General features: G+C 36.3%; 1 protein-coding gene across 1 annotated transcript in view; it reads left to right on the top strand.

The window, feature by feature from the left end:
• CycB (Cyclin B) overlaps nt 1–25,513 on the top strand; it is a 150,640-nt gene that overhangs the window by 92,385 nt on the left and 32,742 nt on the right. Inside the window, exons 6-7 of the mRNA XM_067134788.2 lie at nt 19,771–19,889; nt 19,980–20,115. Of these exons, the coding sequence (XP_066990889.1) occupies nt 19,771–19,889; nt 19,980–20,115 (255 nt within the window). The remainder of the gene's footprint in view (nt 1–19,770; nt 19,890–19,979; nt 20,116–25,513) is intronic.

The raw sequence follows: 25,513 nt of genomic DNA, 5'->3' as shown, positions 1-25,513 counted from the left end.
CATAATGTAGACTTTTGTCAAGTACGAACATTTGACAAAATTCGTTCAGTCTTCAAGTAGAGCTGTCGAAATGCGCTCGGTCTCCTTCCAATTGTTGTGGACACTCTGCTTTATGATTTTCACGGATTCTCTAAACAGTAGCACCCGAATGCGATGCTAAGATGGTCCCTTATGCAAGTTTGCCGCCAATCGGTTTTCCAGTACAGTACATCCTCAAATTACCGCAATGACGAGACGTTAACACCAAGATGCGTAAGTATGCTGTAGCCGTCCTTTCGTGAGATGCAGTTTCTTGAAAAATGCATGATCGAGGATTTAGAGTTGATGGGACTGAAATTTCTGGACGGTTAATCCAGGAAATAGTTTCTTTGAGGAACGCATAATGCAGGATTTTTACAACGTGATTTAATTAGGATGTTCGCGGGACTACCTAATTTGAACTAATAATACGGGAAAACATAGTTTCCGGGGGTGTATAATCGAGGTTCTACTCTATTTACAATAAATTATTCATCTTTTTTACTTCATCGTACTGACATGCAATATGTACTGAGAGGTGGAGGCATACTGTCAAGTTTGACGGTGAGGGATACATTCATCACACTGAACCACTCTCTTGATTTTGTGCAGCCTGATCAGAAAATCCACAGCCAGAACATTAACAATGAATTGTCCTGGAAATCCTAGAAAATCATAGTTCGGATAGGGAACAATGATTTAAGTTTTTGAGTTCTTATATATCCAGAGGCAGCGCAACTCAGGATTCAAAACAAGACACTGCATGGATATTTTCCTGAGTCATGTAGCGTGGGCTAACCCAGGGTAGGGAATAATTGGATGTGTTCAGAGTACTACCTTTGCATGGTATGTAATATAACTTGGAAACAGTATTTTTTATCCCATGGGTTAATAATGCAAATATCGAGCTTAAATTATTGTTATTGTTACTACTTTCGAGGTATGGTTCTGATGTTTACATCTATTATTATTTACATAGTTATGTACGGACTTTATTTGGTATAAATTGTGGTCGTATTATTTGTGAGGTACAATGTCATCAAACATCTGCTGTATATATATTAATGAGTTTATTTAATGTAAGAACACATCATTAATATATAATTTATTACCTGTATACAGTATGTGTATAATCCAATACAACGTTGTGGAACACACCAATAATTCCAGAATGCAATGTGCGACTGGAATTGTATAGAAACTTCCATACATTGTAAATAGGATATTGGAGACTTTCGAAATTGAGAACATCTTGTCATATTCTTCCACAAGCCTGGTCAGACAGTGAATACAAAGGGGCAGTCTTTGGAGTACAGTAGAGTTGAGTTGTTTTAATGGGACTTGTAATGGAAGTTGTGAACTTGTGTTGTGATTCTGTTGACATGCTACTGTAGCAGTCAAAAATGTCAGTCAAGATGGTGGTTCATTAGTGTGTGTGTGTGTGTGTGTGTGTGTGTGTGTGTGTGTGTGTGTGTGGAATATGTACATATAATTTGTAAATAAAATAGTGTACACAACTGACAGCATTTCATGTGTGCATCTTTGGGGCTACATCAAGACCCACTATAACATATAGGTTACGTATGGTACTGGGACAGTAACTAGCTTCAAACTGTCATATTTTGTTTCATAAAATGTGTTGCAACCTGAAAACATAAATTTATTCAAAACACTTTTACTTGGACCATGAGCCGGAGGAGGGTAAGAAAGCTGTCTTGACAGTTAGCTGGAGCCGAGAAATCTTGGACAGACGCGGGGGATAGTTTATTTGGATTGTGGAAGTATTGTGAGCTGGTAAGTAAATATTTAAGTTTGCAGAGAAAACTTAAACGAATTCTCAGTAACAACTTTTTTTTTTAGACTTAAAGGATAGGCTACTGTCTAATTAACATGAGCCCAGATGTACTTACTTTAAGGGCGCTACCGTAAATTCATAAACAAGAAATTCGTATTAGGCCAATAGTTAATTTTAGAAATAGTCCAAGGCAGCCAAATTTATACAAAGATTTTTAAGAGCCCTATAGGTTTTAATATACAGATGCACCTAATTAATACTGTGGACTTTTGCGACAGAATCAAAAAACCTTGAATTAACAGGTAACTACACGATACATAGTTTGAGTATTTAAGATGTACCCCAACATTCCTATCATAGATAATATAAAAATACTAAGAAAGAATTTAATGCAACATCAAATTAAAGTGGAAATAGAACTTTTAACATTACTAGATTTTACTTAGGAAAATAATTTTATTTTTTACAACATAATGTACAAAAAATGTAGCCGAATTATTACGGTAAAGCTGAAACATCATAACCTTTTTTGAAATTTTGTTTCATGGGCATTTTCATGTGATTAAAGAACATAAAATTGTTCTGAGGGGAACGTGCAATGTCTGAAGGTAAGTTTGAGCAGTGTCAGAATGTTGAATTGTATGGATTGGCTACAATGACTGTAAGAATATGACAGTTGACAATCGGTTGTGTTTCTATGGTTTTACATATGTCACCTTCATTAGAATTTCTTTAGTGCTGTGTTGATTTGTGTACTTATTAGTCATCCTCAGTTGTTAAGTGTGATTAAGACCTTCACTGAAATATTTGGAGGTAATTTCATATAACAAATTCGCTACCAATTTAGTGGTTTCAACCCACACATTCATAGAATAACATTTTTAGCTTATTGGTAAGAAAAGATATTTCACCCCAGACAGATGCCATTGTGAGGACACTTCTGGAAGAGGGGCACTACACACAGCAACAAATTACTACCAGGCTCAGGATCTCACGACAGACAGTGAGTAACATTAAAAAATCAGAGTTGAAAAATGTTTATCAACAATGCACTGGAAAATGTGGGAGAAAACTGAAATTGAGCCCTAAAATCCAGTGAAAATTAAGAAATATTGTTTCCAATCTAAAAGCTACCAGTAAGCAGCTCTGTGCAGCTGGAGGACTAGGGTGTGACAGTGTCGCCCAGAACTGTAGGAAAAGAGCTGTGCTTCACAGGCCTGCCAGCACGTTGACCCCGACCCAAGCCCAAGATCACCCCTGTGATGGCTATGAAGCGATTATGTTGGGGAAAATCCTTGCAGAACTGGACTGTTGATTACTGGAAAACAATATTTACTCAAACTGGCACAGTAGTACACATTTCCATAAAATAAACTCATTTCCAAAGTATGGTTTCATCAAGACTGCGTACGTCAAACTGTGAAACATCCGATATGGTCTTAGAGCTTTTTCATGGAAGGGTACAGGAAATCTGTACATTGTTCAAGGTTCTATAACCAAAGACAGTATGTAAAGGTACTGCAAGAGAGACTCCTGCCTCAAATGAGAGTGGTTTAATGGTGGCGATTGTTTCTTCGTGCATGATGGAGACAGTTTTTTGGAGGAAAATGGTGTTTCTGTGCTCCCATGGCCTGGGAATAGCCCAGATATGAATCCTATAGAAAATCTCTGAGCAATAACTAAAAAGAAAAGAAGACTGGAGAATGTCTCAACAAAGGATGTTTAACCCTCCGTCGGGCGCAGCTGGCCTGAGAGGCCAGGAAAACACGTTCTGGCATGCCCTTCCTCCACCTCACTCCCCAGCAGGCCGCCGCTACGAATAGTATCCTGACTCGTGGCAGTGCATAAGACACCGTACCTCAGTGACTGCCAGTTTCCATGCGTGGCACGCCTGTAACTTTCGTGGCTTGTGAGGCCGACTGCGCCCGATTACGTCATAATTTTGAAGGCGAGTTTTTTCAATATATTTTTATTGCAAGGGTTAATTTTACTCAAAATAAGCTTGTTCTGTGTGAAAATTCAGATAACGCCTGATAACATATCGATAACTAATTTAAGTATTTATATCTTTAGTTTGATTTCCTGCTGAAAAGGCCCAAAAAATGTATGTCGCCTCCAACCCCAAGGATGTTGCGGAAATACGAAGCATCCTCCTTGAGGATAATGGTGATGATCCTGCGAGGTTGAAGAACGTGAAGTGGAATTTCTTTTTTTTTTTAAAGATAAACAAAGTGGACCAAAAAGCCAGCTCCGGCTGCTGTTCGTCGTGCACAAAGTCACATAATCATTACACACCTTCCAGGTGTAAAAGGAGATGCAGGAAATTGTAAAACCATATTACAATGTTGAGAATGTTTGTTCAGTGTTAAAGTTCCTCATACGTTGTATTTGTTTTGACGATCGTACCAGCCGTTCACAACAGAAAGAATATGATCGACTTTGCCCAATCCGTGAAGTGTTTGTTTTGTTCACAACTGTCAAAAGAACTCCATTCCGGGAGAAAATGTCAGTCGATGAGACGTTGCCAGGATTTCGTGGAAAGTGCGGTTTCAGACAATACATACGATCTAAACCCACCAAGTATGGGATAAAGATATTTTCCCTTGTTGATGCCAGAATGTTCTACATCTACAATATGGAAATTTATGCAGGAAGACAGCCTGACAACAATGGTAACACTTTGATTTCATACATACCAAAGAAAGAGAAACGTCACACCATTACACACCTTCCAGTTGTAAAAGGAGATGCAAGAAATTGTAAAACCACTTCATCACTTTGTGAAACTGATGCCATTGATCAATCTACTGGAGTGCAGAAGAAACCTGAAGGGATTACATTCTACAATATAACTAAAGGTGGAGTTGACACAGCTGACCAAATGTCTGCAACTTTCTATGTGAGCCAGAACACAAGACACTGGTTGATGGTCATTTTCTTTGCCTGTCTGAACATAACAATGTTAAAAAAGGAATAATGTTCCACCTTTTCAATACAATAACACTGTTGCACGAATCAATGTAGCAACATATTTAATTTATTAAGGGACCGGTTTCGACATCTGTCCATATCAGCCTACACAAAAAAATGGCAAGAAGTTAACACAGTGGTTGCACTTATGACACTTTTCTTGAATTAAAAATAGAAGTTTGATTGGAAATGGACTGGAAGCACTAAGAACTTTGTCTCATCAACTAGTGATTGGACATCTAGCCCGGCAAAGTCTGATCACAAGTGGAATGCCTACTCAGCTGCAATTGCGCTTGAAAAGGATTTTGCCCCAAAAAGAACGTGAAACGTTTTCCTCCATACCTCTCAAAAGATGCAAGTGTGGTACATGCATGGCTGAAACAGGATTCAGAAGGATGACAAATTACGAGTGTCATAATTGTCATGAACCGATCTGTTTAAGCCACGTAAAACCGCTGTGCCAGTTCTGTTATTCAGCTGCTGATTCTGAAGATTCATCGTAGATTTCTGCTCACATCTGCGGCAAAGAATGATGGTCCCACGTCAGAAGACAGTGTATTTTACCTTTGTATTTCAGTTCAGTTCTTTTCTTTTATAATGTTTAATTCATCTAATTTTAAAATTTCTTTTGTGATAAGTGATCAATTTTTGTTGTTTTAGTTTAAGCTTTATTTCATGTAATAAACACTTTCTTTCCCGTTAGTTTGGTATATTTGCCTTCCTTAGATCCTAGAAAAGTATTAGATCCTAAGCAAACTATTAGGTAGAGAGGAGGGGTTAAAATATATGGGTGGCCTCTCAGGTCGCCTGCGCCTGATTTTGTTTCGTTCAGAAGTGCGCCCGACGGAGGGTTAATTGAATTACTGACCCAAACGTGGTCATATGACCCAGACATTCAAAACAGTTCTCAGAAACTAGTAGTCAGCATGCCTCCGTAGCATAACGGTTAGTGTTATTAGCTACCGTCCTCGGGGGCCCGGATTCGATTCCCGGTACTGCCAGAAATTTAAGAATGGCAGGAGGGCTGGTATGTGATTGAAATGGTACATGCAGCTCACCTCCAATGGGGGTGTGCCTGAAAAGAGCTGCACCACCTCGGGATGAGGACACGAGTTTAATTTAAGCATGCCTAATAGAATAAAACTATTAAGGCTAAAGGAATGTAAACTAAATACTAAGAGAATTGTAAAGTTCTACTGGAATGCTTTTGTCTTAATTTGTAATAAAGAATTTGTTTTCAGCTTTACCATAATTTGGCCACCTCTTGTAATGGGTTCGTTGGTTTCAGGTATTTAGCAAACATATTCATGGATTACATGGAATATAATAAATTAGATGGATTAATAACATGGTTAAGATAACTCGATATATTTATCACTGAGCAAAAGGTAAATCCTAACGGATTATTAGAGTATTGAAATAATTTGTATAAACCAAGTGCATTTTACAATGGAATCTGAGATTCAAGGAACTTTGAGTTATTTCGATTTAACAATTACTAGAAATTTTGGTCATTTAGATTTTCAAATTTTCAGGAACGCTACTCAGAGGTACTATTATCAGAAATGACACCGATCATCCAGGTCAACATAAAAAGGAAATATTTTACAGCTTAATTATCCTTTTTGCTGCTGATATTGAGAGACTATCAGAACCCTCAGTGCTGAATTATTTTAAAAAAATATAATCCCTCAAAGTACATAAATTATATTAAGTGTGGAAGATATTTCATATGAACTGATAAAATAATTCCAGAACAGCTTTCAGTTTTGGGGTTTTTTTTGTTTTTTTGTTTTTTTTTCTTCACAAATTAACAGAAAAGCAGGGTTGTCCGTAGGAGCCAAAAACAGTTTCCTGTATAAAGTTCGATCTACCTCTTTCACAAGTGCTAAATTCTCACCATAATGCACAATGCTCTTTAAACAATTACGGACGTGAGATATTTTAGCAACCGTATTTTACAAATCAGAGTTGTCTATAATAGTCAAATTGCTCACTGGTCATCGCCTTGAATAAGTCGGTTATGACTAATTATTTCCTAATAAAAAGCAACCAAAATCTTTTATCTAATGTAACTAAAATTCATTTAAGTCAGGGTTGGCCAGGAAAAACTGTAGAGAAAACGCAGAGTACTAAAATATAAACTCACATAATTTACACCAAATTTTCATTATTTACAGCTGACACTCCAATGTGTTGGTCTTCAAAACTTCACTAATATGTGGGATATTTTGCAGCAGGAGCGAACAGAGCGCCACGTCGCATTTGACGCACATGTACCGGGTTTCTCGCCTCTTCATTTTGCCAAGGCAGCACCTTGTAGGAGATTTCTTCTTTGGAGTAGGTTGTACAGGGGATGAGAAATGTCTCTCCGTCAGTCTGAGGAGTTGGTCACCAGGTTATAGGACGTCTTCTTTTACTTGTTTGTCTAGATACGCGGTACTTGTTGATGAGTTCACTTACAAGCTGTAGCTGGAAATCTGCTAGTGATATGTTCTGTCCAGTTTTGACATTCAAGAGGCATGAGAATTTAGAACAGTGATGTCTGGCTGGTGAAAAATAACTTCCGGTACGATTTCATTGACTTCCGCACACACTCGATAGAACCGGTCATCAACAGGACCCGTGTAATTGTTATAGTCAATAACACAATGGGGTTTCTCTACAGGCAGTCTTGTCAGTCTTCCCTGTAGGTCTCATGTTGTTAGTATGTTGCGTGGTCAGTATACAAACTTCCGTACAATTAAACCACCTGATGGTAATCATGTTATGTCGCTTTTGATTAAATTTTTCCTTTCAATTTTGTAATAAATTTCGGTATACATCTCCTGTTTTTCCTGTCGGTACCACATGTTTTAGTGTGTGTGTGTGTGTGTGTGTGTGTGTGTGTGTGTGTGTGATTGTTCAGTTGTGGACTTGAATACCAGTTATCTATCCACAATGTATGTCCTTTCTATTAGCATCAAGACAACTGCACCAGACACCCCAAATTCACATTCAGGAATTATTTCTGTAGTTGACCCGGTGTAAACAAAAAATCTAGCACATATCCGGTCTCACAATCGCTGAGAACAAATGTCTTTATTCCAAATCTCTCTTTGATGGGATAAACTGTATGAATGAAAGCCTGCATTTGAAAAGTGTCAAACTTTCATCAATGCATTTTGAACGGGGTGGACATTTCTCTGAACTTGTTTCTGAGATGGAATTACAGGCTTTGTTGTATACAGCCAGTTACCTTCAGGCCTGGCTGTTGTCTTTGAAAGGTAAGAAGCGCAATTTTAATAGATGCCTGTGTCTAGACATGAAATCCGAGAACTGCAGGGTCATTATTAGAGGATCAGTTGACCGGTATTCAAGAATTGCAAGTTTCTTCATTCTTGCCATAAGCATTGTCATGGTGAAAAAGAGATACATTTCTTCAGGTGTGTGTGTGGTTTCCCTCCATTTCTGTACTCTTGAACTTGGAGGCGGTTGCATTGTTTGCGTAACAAATCCAAAGTACTTGTTTGTTTCAACTGTTATAAATGCTCCATAATTTCTCGTGAAAAGAAGCACTGAAATATGTTTAAAGCTGCTGGTTCATCATGAATCACACTGAATGATATACCCAATGAACTGTCGTCAAAACTGTGTGTCACAACACTAAGCATATTATCCTTGCGCCATTGAAAAAATCAGGTTCAGAACTAATTCTTTTTCTGGTTTGTGGACCTGGTATTTAAGGCTCATCACTATCGCTCATCACTGTCACAAGGATTGTAATCACTACCCAAATCATTGATATCTGAGTACTCATCTTCCGATTCAAGAGTATTCACAGCTTCTTCAAGTTTGAATTCTGAAAGAACGCACCGTCCACTACTTGAAGCCATTTTTACAAATCCTGGACACAGGTGCTGTGCGGGACTGCCAACCTAGGTTGCACACTGAGCTGACTGCATTATTTCAGATATTTGATTAAAATGCAGTCTTAGATTTGATTGATGGTCAATTATGCTACTAAAAGGTGTAGCTTGTTGCCACTCAAGTTTGAAAAACAAGGGAAACTCCAAAGGCATGTATTTCCTTTTCATAAATTTAGCTAAAGTTGCCGACGAGATATCTCGGGCGCAGCAAGGACTTGACATATTACTGCACCCGAGATATCTTGGGTGCAGCAGTGTAAGGGTTAATAGAGCTATGAACATTCCTATCTGAGAATTATAAGAGATAAGTATAATCCACCAAATTCCTCATAACGGATACTGCAGAAAATTTACTAATACAATGGTAAATTAAGTTTAAAAGAAATTAGTTAATGATTGAAAGGGGAAAAAGAAATTGCAGCTCAAACTTTTCGAACTGAGCACTGATCAACTGGCTAAAATTTCAAAAAAAAATATCGTATACAAAACTGATAATATGAAGATAATTTTCAACTCGGATGAAATTGACAATATTTAATAAGTCAAGAATTGACTGACATGCGAAACATGCAGGCAGCGATACATAGGACGGTCTGGAAGAAGTTTAGCTGTAAGGTACAAAGAACATGTAATGTAGTCTAACATAATATTCGGCAAAGGGAGAGCATATGGTTAAAAGAATAATAAATTTACACATTTCTATTGACATTGAATTTATACATCTGGCCAAGAAGGGAAAATTCAACAACGCTTAAAGAAAGTTTAGAAATTTATTTTGGTCGAAAATATCACTTTGAATCAAGTTCAAATTAAAGTTGTACAGATGAGAATCTGTTGTATAAACTAGCGTTTAATCCCGTAAGGAATAAAAACAAAAGAAAAATAAAACTTGAAGATCTTAAATTTATTTAGGTATAGTCAGTCACTACTGATCTGCATTTAGGGTAGTCACCCAGGTGGCAGATTGCCTATCTGTTGTCTTCCTAGCCTTTTTTCATAAATGATTGCAAAGAAATTGGAAAGTTATTTAATTCTCTCTTGATAGGTTATTCCAATCCCTAACTCACCTTCAAGTAAATTAATATTTGCCCCAATTTGTCCTCTTGAATTCCAACTTTATCTTCATATTGTGATCTTTCCTACTTTTAAAGACACCACTCAAACTTATTCGTCTACTAATGTCATTCCACACCATCTCTCCACCGACAGCTCGGAACATACCGCTTATTGCAGGTTATAAATTTTGTCCGTATTGAAGATGTGCTTGTGATACAAATTCTTATAATTTTATTGAATACCACCTATTCAATACATAAGAAGCTAACAATATTGCGGACATACTCTATTGAGCTAAAATGTGCTTTTGTAAACATTGATAAATCATATATAACAAAAATGATGTCTTTAAGTTAAAACACACTCTTCTAAAATCTTAGTGTTAACATTGTCCTTTAAATTTGACGAAACTCATCTGTTGAACATCCTTTTAAAATCATTTTTAAAAACCATTTAATATCTAGTTAATTGCATTGATTCAGTATTACTCAACTTGTGTAATTGTTATTGAACCTTCCTTAACTATATTAAGAATTTTATGCAGTTGATAATTACCTATATTTGTTGTTGTTGTTGTTGTTGTTTGAGTCATCGGTCCATAGACCGGTTTGATGCAGCTGTCCATGCCACCCTATCCTGTGCTAACCTTTTCATTTCTACGTAACTATTTGCCTATATTATGAACGCTTATCTTGTTCTCGATGTTACTTGAGTAACACTTGTACAAAATGTATTTGCATTAATCCTATATTGTCAATACGTCAGTATAGTTTCTGAATGAACTTGATGGTAAAATAAACATTCTAATGTACCGTAGAATTTGAATGAACTTCGTACATTTGCAAATTGAGCTTGTTGATATATCTGTAATTAAAATGTTTTTTAAAATGTTTAGGTTTTGCTTATAATTCTTTACAAACTTCTTATGGAAAGAATTGTCACACCCTTCCTGCTGCTGCGTAATTATCTAGCGTTACTCACAGCCTCTTGAGAACTACTTGTTCCGTTTGTGCTCCTTGTATTATATGAGTGTGGATGATTTGCATTTTGGCGGGGAGTGGAAAGGGGAAGTGAAGGTAGACTGTGCTTTGATAGCTGCAGTAGATTGTGGAGGGGACTGCCTAGGAGAAGTAAGGGGAGGAGTTGAGTTAGTGTCAATAAGCTAGGAACTTTTGTCGGATTAAAATTATAGAATTTATTTATATCATTTGTATTAATTTTGATAATTGTACTAAGAGGCAGTTTTTAATTTCAATTTCATCATTTAGATTTTTATTCTTGTTGTATTGCGGATCGAAATTAATGTACACAAGAACCTCGTTAATCCAGATATCCGGTTTATCCGGATCGAAAATAATAAAAATTTATTTTTACTTGTACAGTATTTCTTTTACAGCGTCAACTGTTCTTGAATGTCTTTTCCACCAAGGATAATTAAGGACAGGAATTAGAAGTAATTCGGGCAAGGTCCATCAAAGGTACCGTCCCGGTGTTCGCCTGTAATTGAGAATGGGGAAACCATTAAACCATTCCCAGGACAGCCGAGGTGGGATTCGAACCCACGCTCTTCTGAATGCAATGCACTGTTAATACACTGATGGTGAATTCGAAAATGAGACCGGCGCTCCATCAGAAGAGAAGAAACAATCCTGGACAGGCAAGAATGCAGCTGGACAAACAGATGACCTATTTAGAATCTTTGACTGAAACCACATCTGCAGAACTGTTGTTACTAAAATGTCTTTGTGATCGTGCTGCGCACAAGCGCTGTACAAATGTAAAACAGAAAAAACTTGCACATTATTTTAGTGCATAAAACAGTCTTAAATGTACGAAAAGTGTTCTGATAATTTTTGTACAATAAAAGTATTCCTGTACAACTTACGTTAATCATTATATAACATGTACTTGTTTTTTTAGTTTTTTTCCAAAACATCCGGATTTTTGATAGTCCGGATCAGTTCCAGTCCCACTTAATCCGGATAAATGAGGTTCTTGTGTATCTCCTTCAATAGTTGTAAAACAGTGTCCAGTTTCTTGCACGTGTGTGCCCATTGCAGAATGTTTCTTATGTTTTGCTGCATTTACGTATTCAAGATATCTTATCATAGAGCTCCGGGTGGTTTGACTAACATACGAATAATTGCACTCTGCACATGCAAGCCTATAGATTCCAGATCATTGGTATTGATTGCTATTTATATTAACTTTATTGTAATTGAAAAAAATATTTTGTTTTAAGTTTTGAAGCAATGTTAATATCTAGCTTGGTATATAGGTAGGTTAGTAAATGTAAAAGTTGCAGACTTGGATTTCGTACCTTTATCTGGTATGAGATTTGTGGCCAATTTTATTTTCACCTTGTTGATCACCTTGTTAACCATCTCTTTTTTATAACCATTATTGAGTGCCAGGTCCTTTATAAAATTAAGTTCTTCCTTTAAACTCTTACTTGCTAGTGGAATTTTTAGGGTTCTATAAACCAGACTTAAAAATGCCACCTGTTGGTGAGAATTGGGGTGGAGTGACCCGTTCTTAGTCGTTATTGGAGCATATATTGGTTTTCTATAAATTTGGAAGTCAAATTTATTTCCTCCTCTCTTTACATTTATATCTAGAAAACTTAACTAATTGTTGCTTTCTTCTTCTTCTTTAGTGAATATCACTATTATTCAGTTTACTGTCTATTATGACAAACGCGTCATCCACGTATCTCAGCCAAAACTGTAGTCCTATGTTATTCAAAATTTTAACATGCTCCAAATGATCCATGTAAACGTTAGCTAGTATACCTAATGCAGGGTCGCCCATTCCCAAGCTCATTTGACGATATATCTTTTGATTAAATGTAAAGTAATTATTACCTAAAACAAATCTCAATACGTTAATGAAATCTTCTATTTCACACATACTTAATTTGCTGTGACTGAATAAATTTAAGTTTGATTATATTAATGGTTTCATTAATTGGTACGCAATGGTACACGTTAGTTATATGAACACATTTTGTGATGCGGTTGTGGGTCGAATTTATTAAGCTTATCACAGAATTCAGTTATTGATTGTAAAATTATTGTTGAATTTGTTGTGCATTTTTAAATACTGATGTATAAATTTTGTAAGTCTTATAAGTTCGGCTATTCATGCAGTTGATTAAGGCCCGGTTTCATCAACACATGTTAAATATATGCTAGCAAGTAGTTAGTTAATACAGAGTTAAAAATTTAACATCTTGTTAGGTTTCTTGCGTTTCATCAAACTTTTCTTGTAAAATGTTAACTAATCGACTGTTAACTCTCCCAGTATTGCTAATCAAGGAGGCAGTGGTACGAACATGCTTTTTTACAGCGCGCTCCGATGCGCTTTTGTTTGAGTACAGACGTAAAATATGGCGCGTGAAGTGAAACGGAATCGTAGTTCTAATTTTTCCTCCTTCGAAAAAGAGTTAATTGAATTATTCATTATATATATATATATATATATAAGTTATTGAGTGCAAGCGCACAGATGGCTTGACGATAAAAGAAAAGAACGAGGCATGGGAGAAAGTCCGCGAGGGTTTCAATGGAGTTAACAGATACTTTCTTAGCGTGTATCCACTGTTACCTAACAAAATCACTTGGTTAATTTTCTCCACTTCAAACTGTGCTCCGATATGGGAGTTCTTAAATATTGTATTGTCGTGTGCAGAACCAGACCACCTAGCAAGTATATCCCTGATTTGGAGGTTAGGCTCACTAATCTCCTGAACATTAACATTAACAGAGAAATATCCTTTCCTGTTACGATATATTTCGGCCCAATTGCACCTAGAACGAACACCAGGAAAACGGCTTCTTTCATAGACGTCGCGGATAATTTGCTGACGATCTTCTACTGAAGGGAATGTTATATATCTCCTTCTCGTGGATGCCATTGCTGCAGACACTTGACAAACAACTCTAGTAACAGTGGCTTAAGAAATTCCAGAATTGTCTCAGACCATTATGTGAAAAGAATTAGTAGAAAAAAATCGTACCTGCAACATTGGAGAAAGGTAAGTTTTGGATATTCCACCCTCACTCGAATTTCGTCTACAACCTTAGCAACGACTATTTTCGATAACCTGTATCTATGAAGAAATTCTGCATCCGTCAAATTTTCAAAGTCATTAAGTCTTCTTCGATCAGGATTATTGTGCAAAAGATCTAAATAGAGCAATTCTGCATCTAAAGGGAGATTCACAGCAGCCATTTTGGAACAGGTTGCTAAATTCTAATGTTGGCCATTTAACATGGGAAATGGCTGATGTTAACTTTAATACGCAGTTTAATATATGTTAACGTTAACAGTTGTTGATGAAATGCAAATTTTCTTAAATCGTATGTTAAAATGATTTAACACCTTGTTAAGTACTAACATGTGTTGATGAAACCGGGCCTAGAAGTCGCATTGGTATATTAACTTTGTGGACTTTGGACATGGCTTTGGCTGTTGGTATCTTAGGAATCATATTTATTAGCTTCTGGCACTCTAGTTCATTAAAGAGGAGAGACGAATTTTTAAGCAATTTTTTTAGATTCCGTTGAATTTTGACTATATGATCTTTCTGTATTATTGAACAGGCTCCATTCGAAAAAAAAAATCCTCTTTTCTTACTGTAATCTTGGTTATTTAAGGGAACTGTAGTTTGCCCTTCATCAGCTTTGGTTACTGTTATATTACTTTTGTTAATTTTAGTCTTCAATTCTTTGATTTGTTTAGTGAGGTCGGGATTTAAGTTATTATTCATCTCTCTTACTACAGTTCGAAGTTTCTTTTTAACCTCGAAACTTGTATCATTTTGCAATTCTAAATGCAATTTTCCTGTGTTAGATTCTATTTCAGCTATAGTTATGTTAGCTCAATAGAGTATATCCACAATCTTATTAAACCATGGGTAAATATTAAATTGGCTGATGATGCTCACAAAGAGGAACGAAATATTTACCATATTAACAATTTAATAAAGATGTAAGTCCTCATTAGTTTATGTATTGAATGGGTGGTATTTAATAAAATTATAAGAATTTGTATCAGAAGTAGATTTCAATACGGACAAAAAATGAAATTTATAACCTGCAATGTAATGGCCAACCAGGCTAATAATAAGATTAATAGATTCATTAACCTTAAGGTTAGGATTAGCAAGATAGTGGAGGACATATGGTTTTTAAAAGAATGTTTAAAATCCAAACTAGTACCAAAGTTGTTGAAATCTCAACAAAGTTGAAACTTATCTATACCAAATTTAGTAGACACTCAAAACAAAGTAAATAAAATCTGGTTTAAAAATGAGATGAAAACACATTATAGAAAAAAAAATTGTTTTTAAACTTACAACTTTATCGTACACTCTTAGAAATTTCTGGGCTTTTAACCCTGTTACAATGGCAATCAATACATTATTATACTAACGAGAAGCTTGTCGATATATTAAAGAAACAAAAAACTTTAGAAAACAAAATATCACATTTGAGAACAAAACAAAATCCAAAGAATGTAATATAAGAGTAAATCCGACTAATTCGGACATTAAAAACATCCCAACCACTGTAAATTTGTTGGATATTGCCTTTACGAATAGTGAAATAAGCCTGCTAAATAAAGGAACAATTTAATTGGCCTAACCCTAGTCAAATAGAATACGTAATAATCACTATAGCCAAAATAGAATCTAACATAGAGAAATTGCCTTTAGAATCGCAAAATGATAAAAGATTAGAGTTTAACTTCCAACTTTAGTAAAAGAGAGAAAATATAACTTAAATCCCGACCTCACTAAACAAATCAAAGAATTACACTAAAATTAACGAAAGTGATATAATAGTAACCAAAGCTGATAGAGGGGAAACTACAGTTATCTTAACTAAGCAAGATTACAGTAAGAAAACAGGAATTTGTATCGAATGGAGCCTATTCGATAATCCTACAGTCAACATTCAATGGAATCTAAAGAAATTCCTTAAATTTCTTTCCTCTGTAATCAACTAGTGCCAGAAGCTAATAAAAATGCACTATAAATTCAACAATAATTATACAATCAATAACTCAATTGAATTCTGTGATAAGCTATTGTTATTTCATCTCAGTGTAACAACGGGTGATTGTTTGGTCCGCCCTGTCAATATATTTTATATTTTTATATTTTATATAAAGAGTCAATACGGACCAATTAAGGACCGATATGGTCAAGTTTGTCGAATCTGTGTTTTCCGAATTGTACGTTCACCAGATGTTTCATTCCAGGCTTGTCAATGTCATGTTACGTACACATATTATGTGAGCCTCTTCGACTGATTTGTGATGGTTCGGTCAGCTTCCGCTTCGAACGCTAGCACTGTGCCACGTCTGGGGAGCCATCTGGTAACGAATGAACGTACCATTTCCACTTCTATTATAACGTCTAAATTTCAAAAAATCATTCATTAAAGAAGCCTTTCTCGTGGACAATCGAGATTTTCTTCTGATGGCGCGAAACGTAAAGAATTTCACCCTGTTTTCTTGACACGGCATAAGCCCAAAAGCCTAGACAGTATCGTGTCTATAAGCTTAATAAATTTGACCTACAACCTCATAACAAAATGTATTGATATAACTAACATGTACCCTTGCATACCGATTAATGAAACCATTAATATAATCAAGCTTAATTTATTCAGTCGTAGCAAATTAAGTAGGTGTGAAAAAGATTTCATTAATGTATTGAGATTTGTTTTAATTAATAATTACTTTATATTTAATCAAGATATATCATCAAATGTGCTTGGGAATGGGCCACCCTGCATGAGCTATACTAGCTAACATTTATACGGATCATTTGGAGCATGTTAAAATTTTGAATAACATAGGACTACACCTTTGGCTGAGATACGTGGATGACATGTTAGTCATAATAGACGGTAAACTGAATAATAGTGATAATATTTTGGATTTTTAAAATAATTCAGACGGTAACTTAAAATTCACTAAAGAAGAAGAAAGCAACAATTTGTTCAGTTTTCCAGATATAAATGTAAAGAGAGTAGGAAATGAATTTGACTTCAAAATTTATAGAAAATCAACTTTTGTCCCAATAACGATTTTCACAAACAGGCGGCAGTTTTAAGTTTGGTTTATAGAGCCCTAAAAAATTCCAGTAGCAAGCAAGAGTTTAAAGAAAGAATTAAATTTTATAAAGGACCTGGCACTCAATAATGGTTATAAAATAGAGATGGTTAACAAGATGATCAACAAGGTGAAAATAAAATTGGCCACAAATCTCATACCAGATAAAAATAAGAAAACAGTTTGCAACATTCACGTTTGCTAACCCAGCTATACCAAGTCACTAATACGATAAAAAAAGACATTAACATTTCCTTCAAAGCCCAAAACACGAACCAGAATAATAATTTCAATTACAATAATGTTAATATAAATAGCAATCAATATCAAATTTCTGGAATATGTAGTTTTGCGTGTGCAGAGTGCAATTATTTGTATGTTGGCCAAACTGGCCAGAGGTTTATCATAAGATACCTTGAACATGTAAATGCAGCAAAACACATTCTGAAAGAAACTGGACAGTTTTACAACTATTGAAAGGGATTTCAGAATTTTAAGAAGAGTAAAAGAAGGGAAATGAAATGACTGAATCGGAAAATGTATACATTCATTTAGATCAGCAATGCATCAAGAATAAAAATCTAAATGATAAAATTGAAATTAAAAACTGCCTCTTAGTACAATTACCAAAATTAATACTAATGCTTAAATCTGATATAAATTCTATCCCATCGTCCCAATTGAGAAGAATGAGTTATAACTTACACATCTTGTTTTCAACCATGTTGATTGTAGAAAAAACGGCTTGTCAGTAAACGGCCAGACGTCCACGTGCAGCTCACTCTCAACAATGAACCCATCGCTAGGTTTCACCAATACCAGTATCTAGGATGTTACCTCGACCAGAAATGGGACTGCAGCCAAGAAATACGGGTCCGTATTGAACATGCGAGAAGCATCTTCATGCACATGAAACTGCTCAACAACCGCAACCTACATTTAAACATAAAGCTCCGTCTGGTCCATACCTAAATCTTTCCCACATTACTTTATGGAATGGAAGGCTGGACACTTACTCAAGCCATCTGTAAAAGACTGGAAGCATTCGACCGATGCTTCGCATTTCGTGGACAGACAGAATCCGGAATTCCGTGGTGTTGGATCGACCTGGAAAGAAGACTGAATTCATGCTGACCATTAAAAGGCAGAAGCTGGAATACTTAGGCCATATAATGCAGAATCATAAGTACAGAATCCTGCAGCTTGTTGTACAAGGAAGAATAGGACGTAGGAGTCCTGGTAGACGACTAACTCTATGGATGAAGAACCTCGTAGACTGGTATGGGTTGGACACGATGTGTCTGTTCCGTTTCGCTGCATCCAAATTCAAGATCGGCATGTTAGCTGCCAACCTTCGCTAGAAGATGGCACGTTAACGAGATACATTTTGTCAACAGCGAAGCCCTTACCTGTACAACAGTGCTCAGTTGTGGTCACTGTATTTGTATTCTCCATGCAGTTTCCACAGTGAACAATATTTCTTTGTTTTCCTGTTCTTCGTTAAGACAGATAAAGCACTTTCCTCTTCCCAATCTTCTGCCTTGGATATAATCACTTTCAGTATAATTGTTACCGGCGAGTTGGCCGTGCGGTTAGGGGCGCGTGGCTGTGAGCTTGCATCCGGGAGATAGGGGGTTCAAACCCCACTGTCGGCAGCCCTGAAGTTGGTTTTCCGTGATTTCCCATTTTCACCCCAGGCAAATGCTGGGGCTGTACCTTAAGGCCATGGCTGCTTCCTTCCCACTCCTGGCCCTTGTCTATCCCATTGTTGCCATAAGCCCTATCTGTGTCAATGTGACGTGAAGCAAATTACAAAAAAAAATATATAATTTTTTTCTGGCCAGTTCCTTAAAGCAAATTACAAAAAAAGAAAAATACAATTGTTTTCTGGTCAGTTCTTTAACTTTCTGGAGGATCTCATTTTCTGATGGAATATTTTACCTTGAATATCAGTTTTTTGTTTATATCTTTTTCCATGAAAACTTGCAGCTGTGAGTTAAACCAAAAATACAGTGTAAGCAAATGTGATAAAAAGAAAACATGTCACAAGTCTCAAACTCGGATACTGTAAAAAAAAGTTATGAACTGAATGAGATTCGTACTTAATGTGGTATGGGTCGAGAATGACCAACTCATACTGCAAACAACAATGTGGCACAGCGATCAGATATAATCTAACCTTGAGAGGAAGATACGGGATATGCAGCTGTTAGAAACTTGGGTCCTCTAGCAGAAGTGGGAGAAATAGTGAATTGCCAGCAATCTGACTCGCACCAAATTAATTTAGGGTTAATATGCCCTTCACATTCAGTGAAGCAGTGTTTTCAAACAGGATGGTCTCTTCATCAAGGAGTAAATTTTAAAGGATTTCCTAGGATGTGCAGTGTTTTAATGTTTCAGTCCCGTACCGTCGAACATACGTTCTTTAACTTCGAACTCCATGTAAACCATACCTCCCTTTGTTAATCAAACTAGTGTTTTTGATGCAACTGAGGATCGACACACTCATAACCAAATTTATGTGGAGTGTTTTAACTTGACATTCTTTTTGAAGAGACCTTAATTTTAACTTGACATGCCCTTTTTTTTTTCCTTCAAGAGACATGAATTTTTTAAGGATACTCGTTGAGGTTCAAATGTTTCAATGTACAGTTTTCAATGTCATTTGAAATACACAAATTTACTGCCTTAAAAAAAAAAAAAAAGAGCAATGACCGGAGTTTACTTGAGTAAAAATTTTGATGCTAGTGTATATGAAAATGGTGTCTGGTCTGGTATGTTAGGAAAGAGAAACTGGTTCATCCAGCAACCCATAAGTAGATGTCTAGTACTGGTAGTAGCATGTTGCTTTACTTCAATGTTAAAGTTTGTGTGTTCTTTAATATCTCTTTGTTGCAGGCCTTGCCAAGACAGCATGTAATGGCAAAGTATTTCATGGAATTGTGTTTAATTGATTATGAATTGTGCCATATTCTTCCATCTCAAATTGCTGCTGCTGCCATCTACCTTGTCCTCCGGTTTGTAGATTTCAAAGATTTTTGTTAATCTTTAATGTTGCATGAAATGATATGTCATAGTTTAATGTCTGTTAAATTATATTTTTCCAGATTATCAACTCGCGGTAAAGAGAGAATATGGACTGACACTTTGGTACATTATTCTCAGTATGCATTCAAAGACATTGCTCCTGTTGTAAAGAAGATGGCTAATGTAATTATTCATGCAGAAACTAATAAATATCAGGTAATATTTTTCGTATTAAGTCTTCCTTTTTCAGTTGTACTACGCATTCTTAATAAGGCTTTATAGATACGTGAAGAGAGGCTTGAATATGCATGTTGATTAGGCCTTCTGTACTGGGTCACAAAGAGAGAGAGGGAGGCCACCTTGCATTCACTGCAGTTCACTTCCAGCATTGGGTTTAAGAACCATCCTCATGTTGCCATTGCTTTTTGCAGTTGTCCAACTTTTCCAAGTTGAAGCCCGTAATAAGATGATACAAGCATGTGTATGATGACTAAAGGCCCGCAGCACTTGCAGGTTTATCCATTGGAAAATAAATGGTGCAATAAGGTGACTTTTCAGAAGCATCTTCAGCTTTCCAGTCTGTGTTGTTTCAATGTTGACCAAAATAGCAGTTTAGGTGATCGATCATCTGTTTCGTATTCTAGGTATTTGTTGTGTACAGTCTATGCTGATGATTTTGTCTGTCAAATTGCTGTTTTGAGAAGACCGAGATATAAAATGTAAATCAAGTGTCAATTTCAGAAGAGTGAATTGTCCATATAGGTTGTCCATTTGTAGTAGGGGGACAAGTCCAATCTTTTAGGTCCATGCACCATATTGAGAGTCTCTTAAAGATGTTCTGAAGTATATATAACAATGCTTCAAAACATAAGTCCAGCTTTAAATTCACTTAGAAATTCACAATTTGCAGAATGGGATAAGTCCCATGCAAATTCTGATGCTTGCCTGTACAGATAGGGATGCCAACTCCCAGATGAACTCAGGAACGTTTGACTGCTGTAGGAGTGACTACATAGTTCAGTATCAACCACAGCAGTTTTTGTGTGTCATTTAGCTTCAAGTTTGGGTGCATATGTCTTCCAATTGTAGCGTGGCTAAAGATGACTCAATATATATGGGGTCGAAACTAGTCCCAGTTTTATAAGACAGTATACAAGCTTATGGCATTGAATAGGTGGACCCTTCTCTATCCTTTAATCGTGATCCGTTATCAATACGAACCATAATGAAACTCTTAACTTATGAACAGGAGACAAGTGCACACACCAAAGACCTAGGCTGAAAATAGATAAAAGTCCTTGGATTAGTTGGCATATTCTTATAAGCGAGGATACAAAATGGGACAATCCTTCGTAGGCAAGGTTTACTTGGCTGAGACTAAATTTATCTTCTTTTGGGGCAGGTAAAGTTAGAATTTTCATGTTAGTTATGCTGATTTAATTTTCACTCTTTATTCATTCTGCTGTTTTTGTGTGATGAAACTCTGGCAGGACATTTGTTGGTTGGTGACAATGCAAGCATAAGACTTTGTGGCTCAGTACTTGTTGCTGTTTAGCTGCAAGTTGTTAACTAGGTTGTTTCACTGTCACATTACGTATCCGAGGTGATGATTGATGGTAACATTGCACAATCACCGAGATGAAAACTAAGAAATAAACTTTGCCTGCCATCAACGCGGAAATGAAATAGTGCAAGAAAAAACAGGTAAGTTAACTGCAATATCTTTAGTGCATTGAATTATGCATTTTTTAAAACAGTGTACGAGATGGGAGAGTTTCATTGCTACAGACATTCCTCAGTCATTTCCAATGCACTCTGAAAACTCATGATTTAAGTGTTCATAGCTAACAATGCAAAATGTTCATAGTGCCAACCAGATGTTTTATGCCACTCCTAACAAGGTGAAATCGTCCTCTACAAATTTCATACAAGAATAGGACCAGAACATATAAGAATTGCTTGTCTCAAAAAAAGGTACGTTCTCAATGTTATCAGTCACATTGGCTACTGATATGTACAAAACGGGGGTGGGTTTTGCATTATTGAAATCATTGACAGCTCATTGATTTGTTTCATGAGCCGCATAACATTCATAGGTAACATTTTATGATGGACATGAGCTTAGAGGAAATATTCATGTTCTGCAACGAGGCAAAGACCAAAGGGTTTATTAAATAATAAATTAAAATAATGGATTGCCACACGAAAATCAGCAAGATATAATAAAAGGCGAAACCAGCCCGGATGGAAACAATACATGAGCTCGATACACAATTCACTATCCTCATAGCATCGCGTCTCCTCATAACCTGAATCAGCCGACAGGTTCAATCACGCATACAATACAAAAGATAGTTACGTTACCTTAATCGGGCCATACGTGCACAAGCACGTTGGAAACCTCTGAGAAAAAATGCATGTTCTTAAAGCATTTAAAATAGCTCTTGTAAAAACAAGTGTTTGCGAACATTGTGTCGCTTGCCATAACCCTTCACCAAGAATGAAGACTTAGAAGAGTCCTGAAGAAAACTAGATAGACAAGATCGGGAACAAACTTCGTAGAGTCAGGACAACAAAGGTAACACCTGTAATCTCCTTGGGCTAAGTTTGCATGTACAATAAATTTCAACAAGTTGGCCATGATACCAAAATCAATGAGTTCACAAGTAGTTCGTCTGTAAACCGAAACAGATAAAGACAGAAGTGACCAGGATATGGCACACTAGTTCTTTCACTTCTGGAACACCTCTCACCTCATTGTAGAACTTGACAATATTTCACTTATTTCTCCATGTCTGTGCTGTTACCTGTGGGATTTATTTAAGTATCACAACCTGGCAGTATGTGAATCTCCACTTGCTTATATCCAATAAATAACATTTCAACTTGACCTACCTGATCAAGAGATCCTTTCCACACAGCTTTAGCCCTGTATGCTACAGACCGTACTACTTTGATAGCATTGAAAAATGAGCGATATGGACAGTGTGGCCTCCTTTGCACAGCATCTCAACAATATACCTGGTTTAAAAAATAAAAAAAAAAAGCAGGAATGATGTTAAGCATACATGTAAGTAAATAACTTTACCTAAACTTATATCACAGAGCTCGATAGCTGCAGTCGCTTAAGTGCGGCCAGTATCCAGTACACGTTATAATTCCCATGTTAGGTCCATATTGAAATGTACGTAAATACAAAGTATGTTACAAGTATAATTTTTTTATATCCACCTATTCAATACAGAGAGACCTTTTCCAGAAATTAAATATTATTATAAAATGTTAAGGGACATGTTTCACCCATATTAAGGGCATCATTAGCCTCAAACTCAAACCTGTATGGTGAAAATTCAGGATCCTGATTGCTCTTACAAGTCATAAAAAGAGGATATCATTGTAGGTGTCTGCCCAAACATACAAATTATTAGAATGTCCTTGGCTAAAATTGCAGTATCAAGCTGCATGTCAAAAGTTCACACGATTATACTTTCCGGAGCGTTGAAAAACTTGTCGGGGGTAGAGCAATAAACAGGCCTCCTTGAATACTCCTGTTGGAGGATAAGAAAAAAACAAAGCTGATAGACTGGTACAGATGCCAATTTCGTATGTTGTGATAAGACAACAGTGGCTTTTCAGCTGCCTATAGTCTATTTAACTGGCTGAAGGAGTGAAAGTTGACTGTGTTGTGGTAAGTCTTCCTTAAGTAGTTGTGGGAGCAAGAAAAAATCATTCGGTTGTCTATAGATATATTTATCTTGTTTGAAGGAGCAAAAGTCGAAGGTTTATCGACGCTGATAGAGCTCTTTGGTGTGAAGTCTGTAACAAGATGAGAGTGAATGCTTAGGAAGGTATTTTTGAAGAGAATGTGGGTTTAAAAAAAGTGAAACATGGAAAATGTATAAAACACTTACCCTTTCGTCTGTAAAGAAGTAAATCAGTTATGGAAAGGTTAGTTTGAAGAAAAACGTTGTGTAGGTTCATTTATTTCTTTGACTGTTATGGTGTTAAACAGTTGCTATGGTAGCGTTGAATGACTGACACTTGAGTCGTCTATTTGCAAAACCGGCCATCTCCCAAAAAGAATTGAATTCCACTTTTTGTGCTGAATGTGTTCTGTCCACTTTTACACAAGGTAGCGAACTATTAGCTGCAAGCTCGACCTCCAACCAGCTTATTTACTTAATCAAAAATTGGCGTTAGTTGCAAACACGGCCGTCCGCGTATGGTTATGAGTTGCAATACCGGCCATTTCCTCTAACACTAGAGGGCAGAAGAATCGCAGCAATTGTGTGGGAAAGAACAGCTTATTCATGGTGACTATTGTAGGTGTTATAGTTCTGTTTTAAGGAAAGTTGTGGTTTTTTATCATAGAACTGTGTAGCTATTATAATTATATTGGGAAAAATCAACACTAAGGTTGATGAAGTGACACCTGAAAGGGCCAGAAAAAGGCAGTGAAATAGCATCACTGCTTTATCATAAGCTAAATACTACTGATATGTCCAATGTTTAAATTTATAAGGTGTTTTGCTGATGGATGCGGGGGACAGAGCAAAAATTCTGTTATGATATCAATGCTCTCCTTTTGGTTTGTCACAAAGGCACGTAAAACCATTAAGGAAATTGAGTTAATTTTCCCTGTGACAGGCCATTCATTGTTACCATCCGATAGTTTTTGGGCTCATTGAAAAACAAGGAAAATAGAAACTGTAATACAACCGGAGGAATTTCATAATGTACTTTCTCAGTATGGCAAATTATTTCATCTAGGAAAAGATGGCAATGTTCCCAACTTTGACTGGAAAACAGAATATACTTCTATTTTCAAGCCTACAGGAAAATGGCACTTCAAATTTTCTGCTGTGAAAAGGGTTATTTTGACATAATCAAAAGGAGGCAATTCAGTGTTAAATCAAGGTGAACCCAACTACAGAATAGACGTTGGAACAAAATTAGGCGTTTGTAAGAAAGGCAAAAATGTTTTGATGATTAATCCAAAAGTTATATATAGGGGAGAGTGTTGTACCTTGGAACAGTTGCATTATCTTTGATCGTAGTAAACATTTTATGGATCAGTTGAGTTGATTTCATTACTTTGCCAACCCGGGCAGCATAGTTTGTCTGGTGGCATCCATTGTGATTTCAGTTACAAGTTATTTAAGTGTAAAGCATTTTTGTACTTGAAAGTATTTTAAAAGTGATTTCAAATTGGCATGTTAGTAGTTCACACATGTAAAAGAGATTCCTTCAATATTTACACTAAGTTAGTATGTAAATGGGCTAACTTGTACACAAGTTACATTTTTGTTCTACCTAACCTGTAAAAAGAAATTAATGTTTTTTTTCTGAAATTGCTACATCATGTACCTTGGAACATACACCTATTGTACCTTGGAACAAGTTCCAAGGTACAATAGGTGTTTCAAGGTACATTACAAGGTACACTAAATTCTTTTAGATGCTATTTTGAAACATTATCTTGTTCTTATTCTGTATTCAACTCAATCCAACTCAGTTTTAATAGATCTAGACCTAATACCGTAATCTGAAGTTGTCTACAGATCTTGATCTTCTCTTGATCAAAACAGACGTCCTCTCACATCACCTCATATTA

This window comes from Anabrus simplex, chromosome 1 (genome assembly GCF_040414725.1).
Source record: "Anabrus simplex isolate iqAnaSimp1 chromosome 1, ASM4041472v1, whole genome shotgun sequence".
Taxonomy (NCBI): Eukaryota; Metazoa; Arthropoda; class Insecta; order Orthoptera; family Tettigoniidae; genus Anabrus; species Anabrus simplex.
This window is presented reverse-complemented; position numbering and strand designations above follow the sequence as displayed.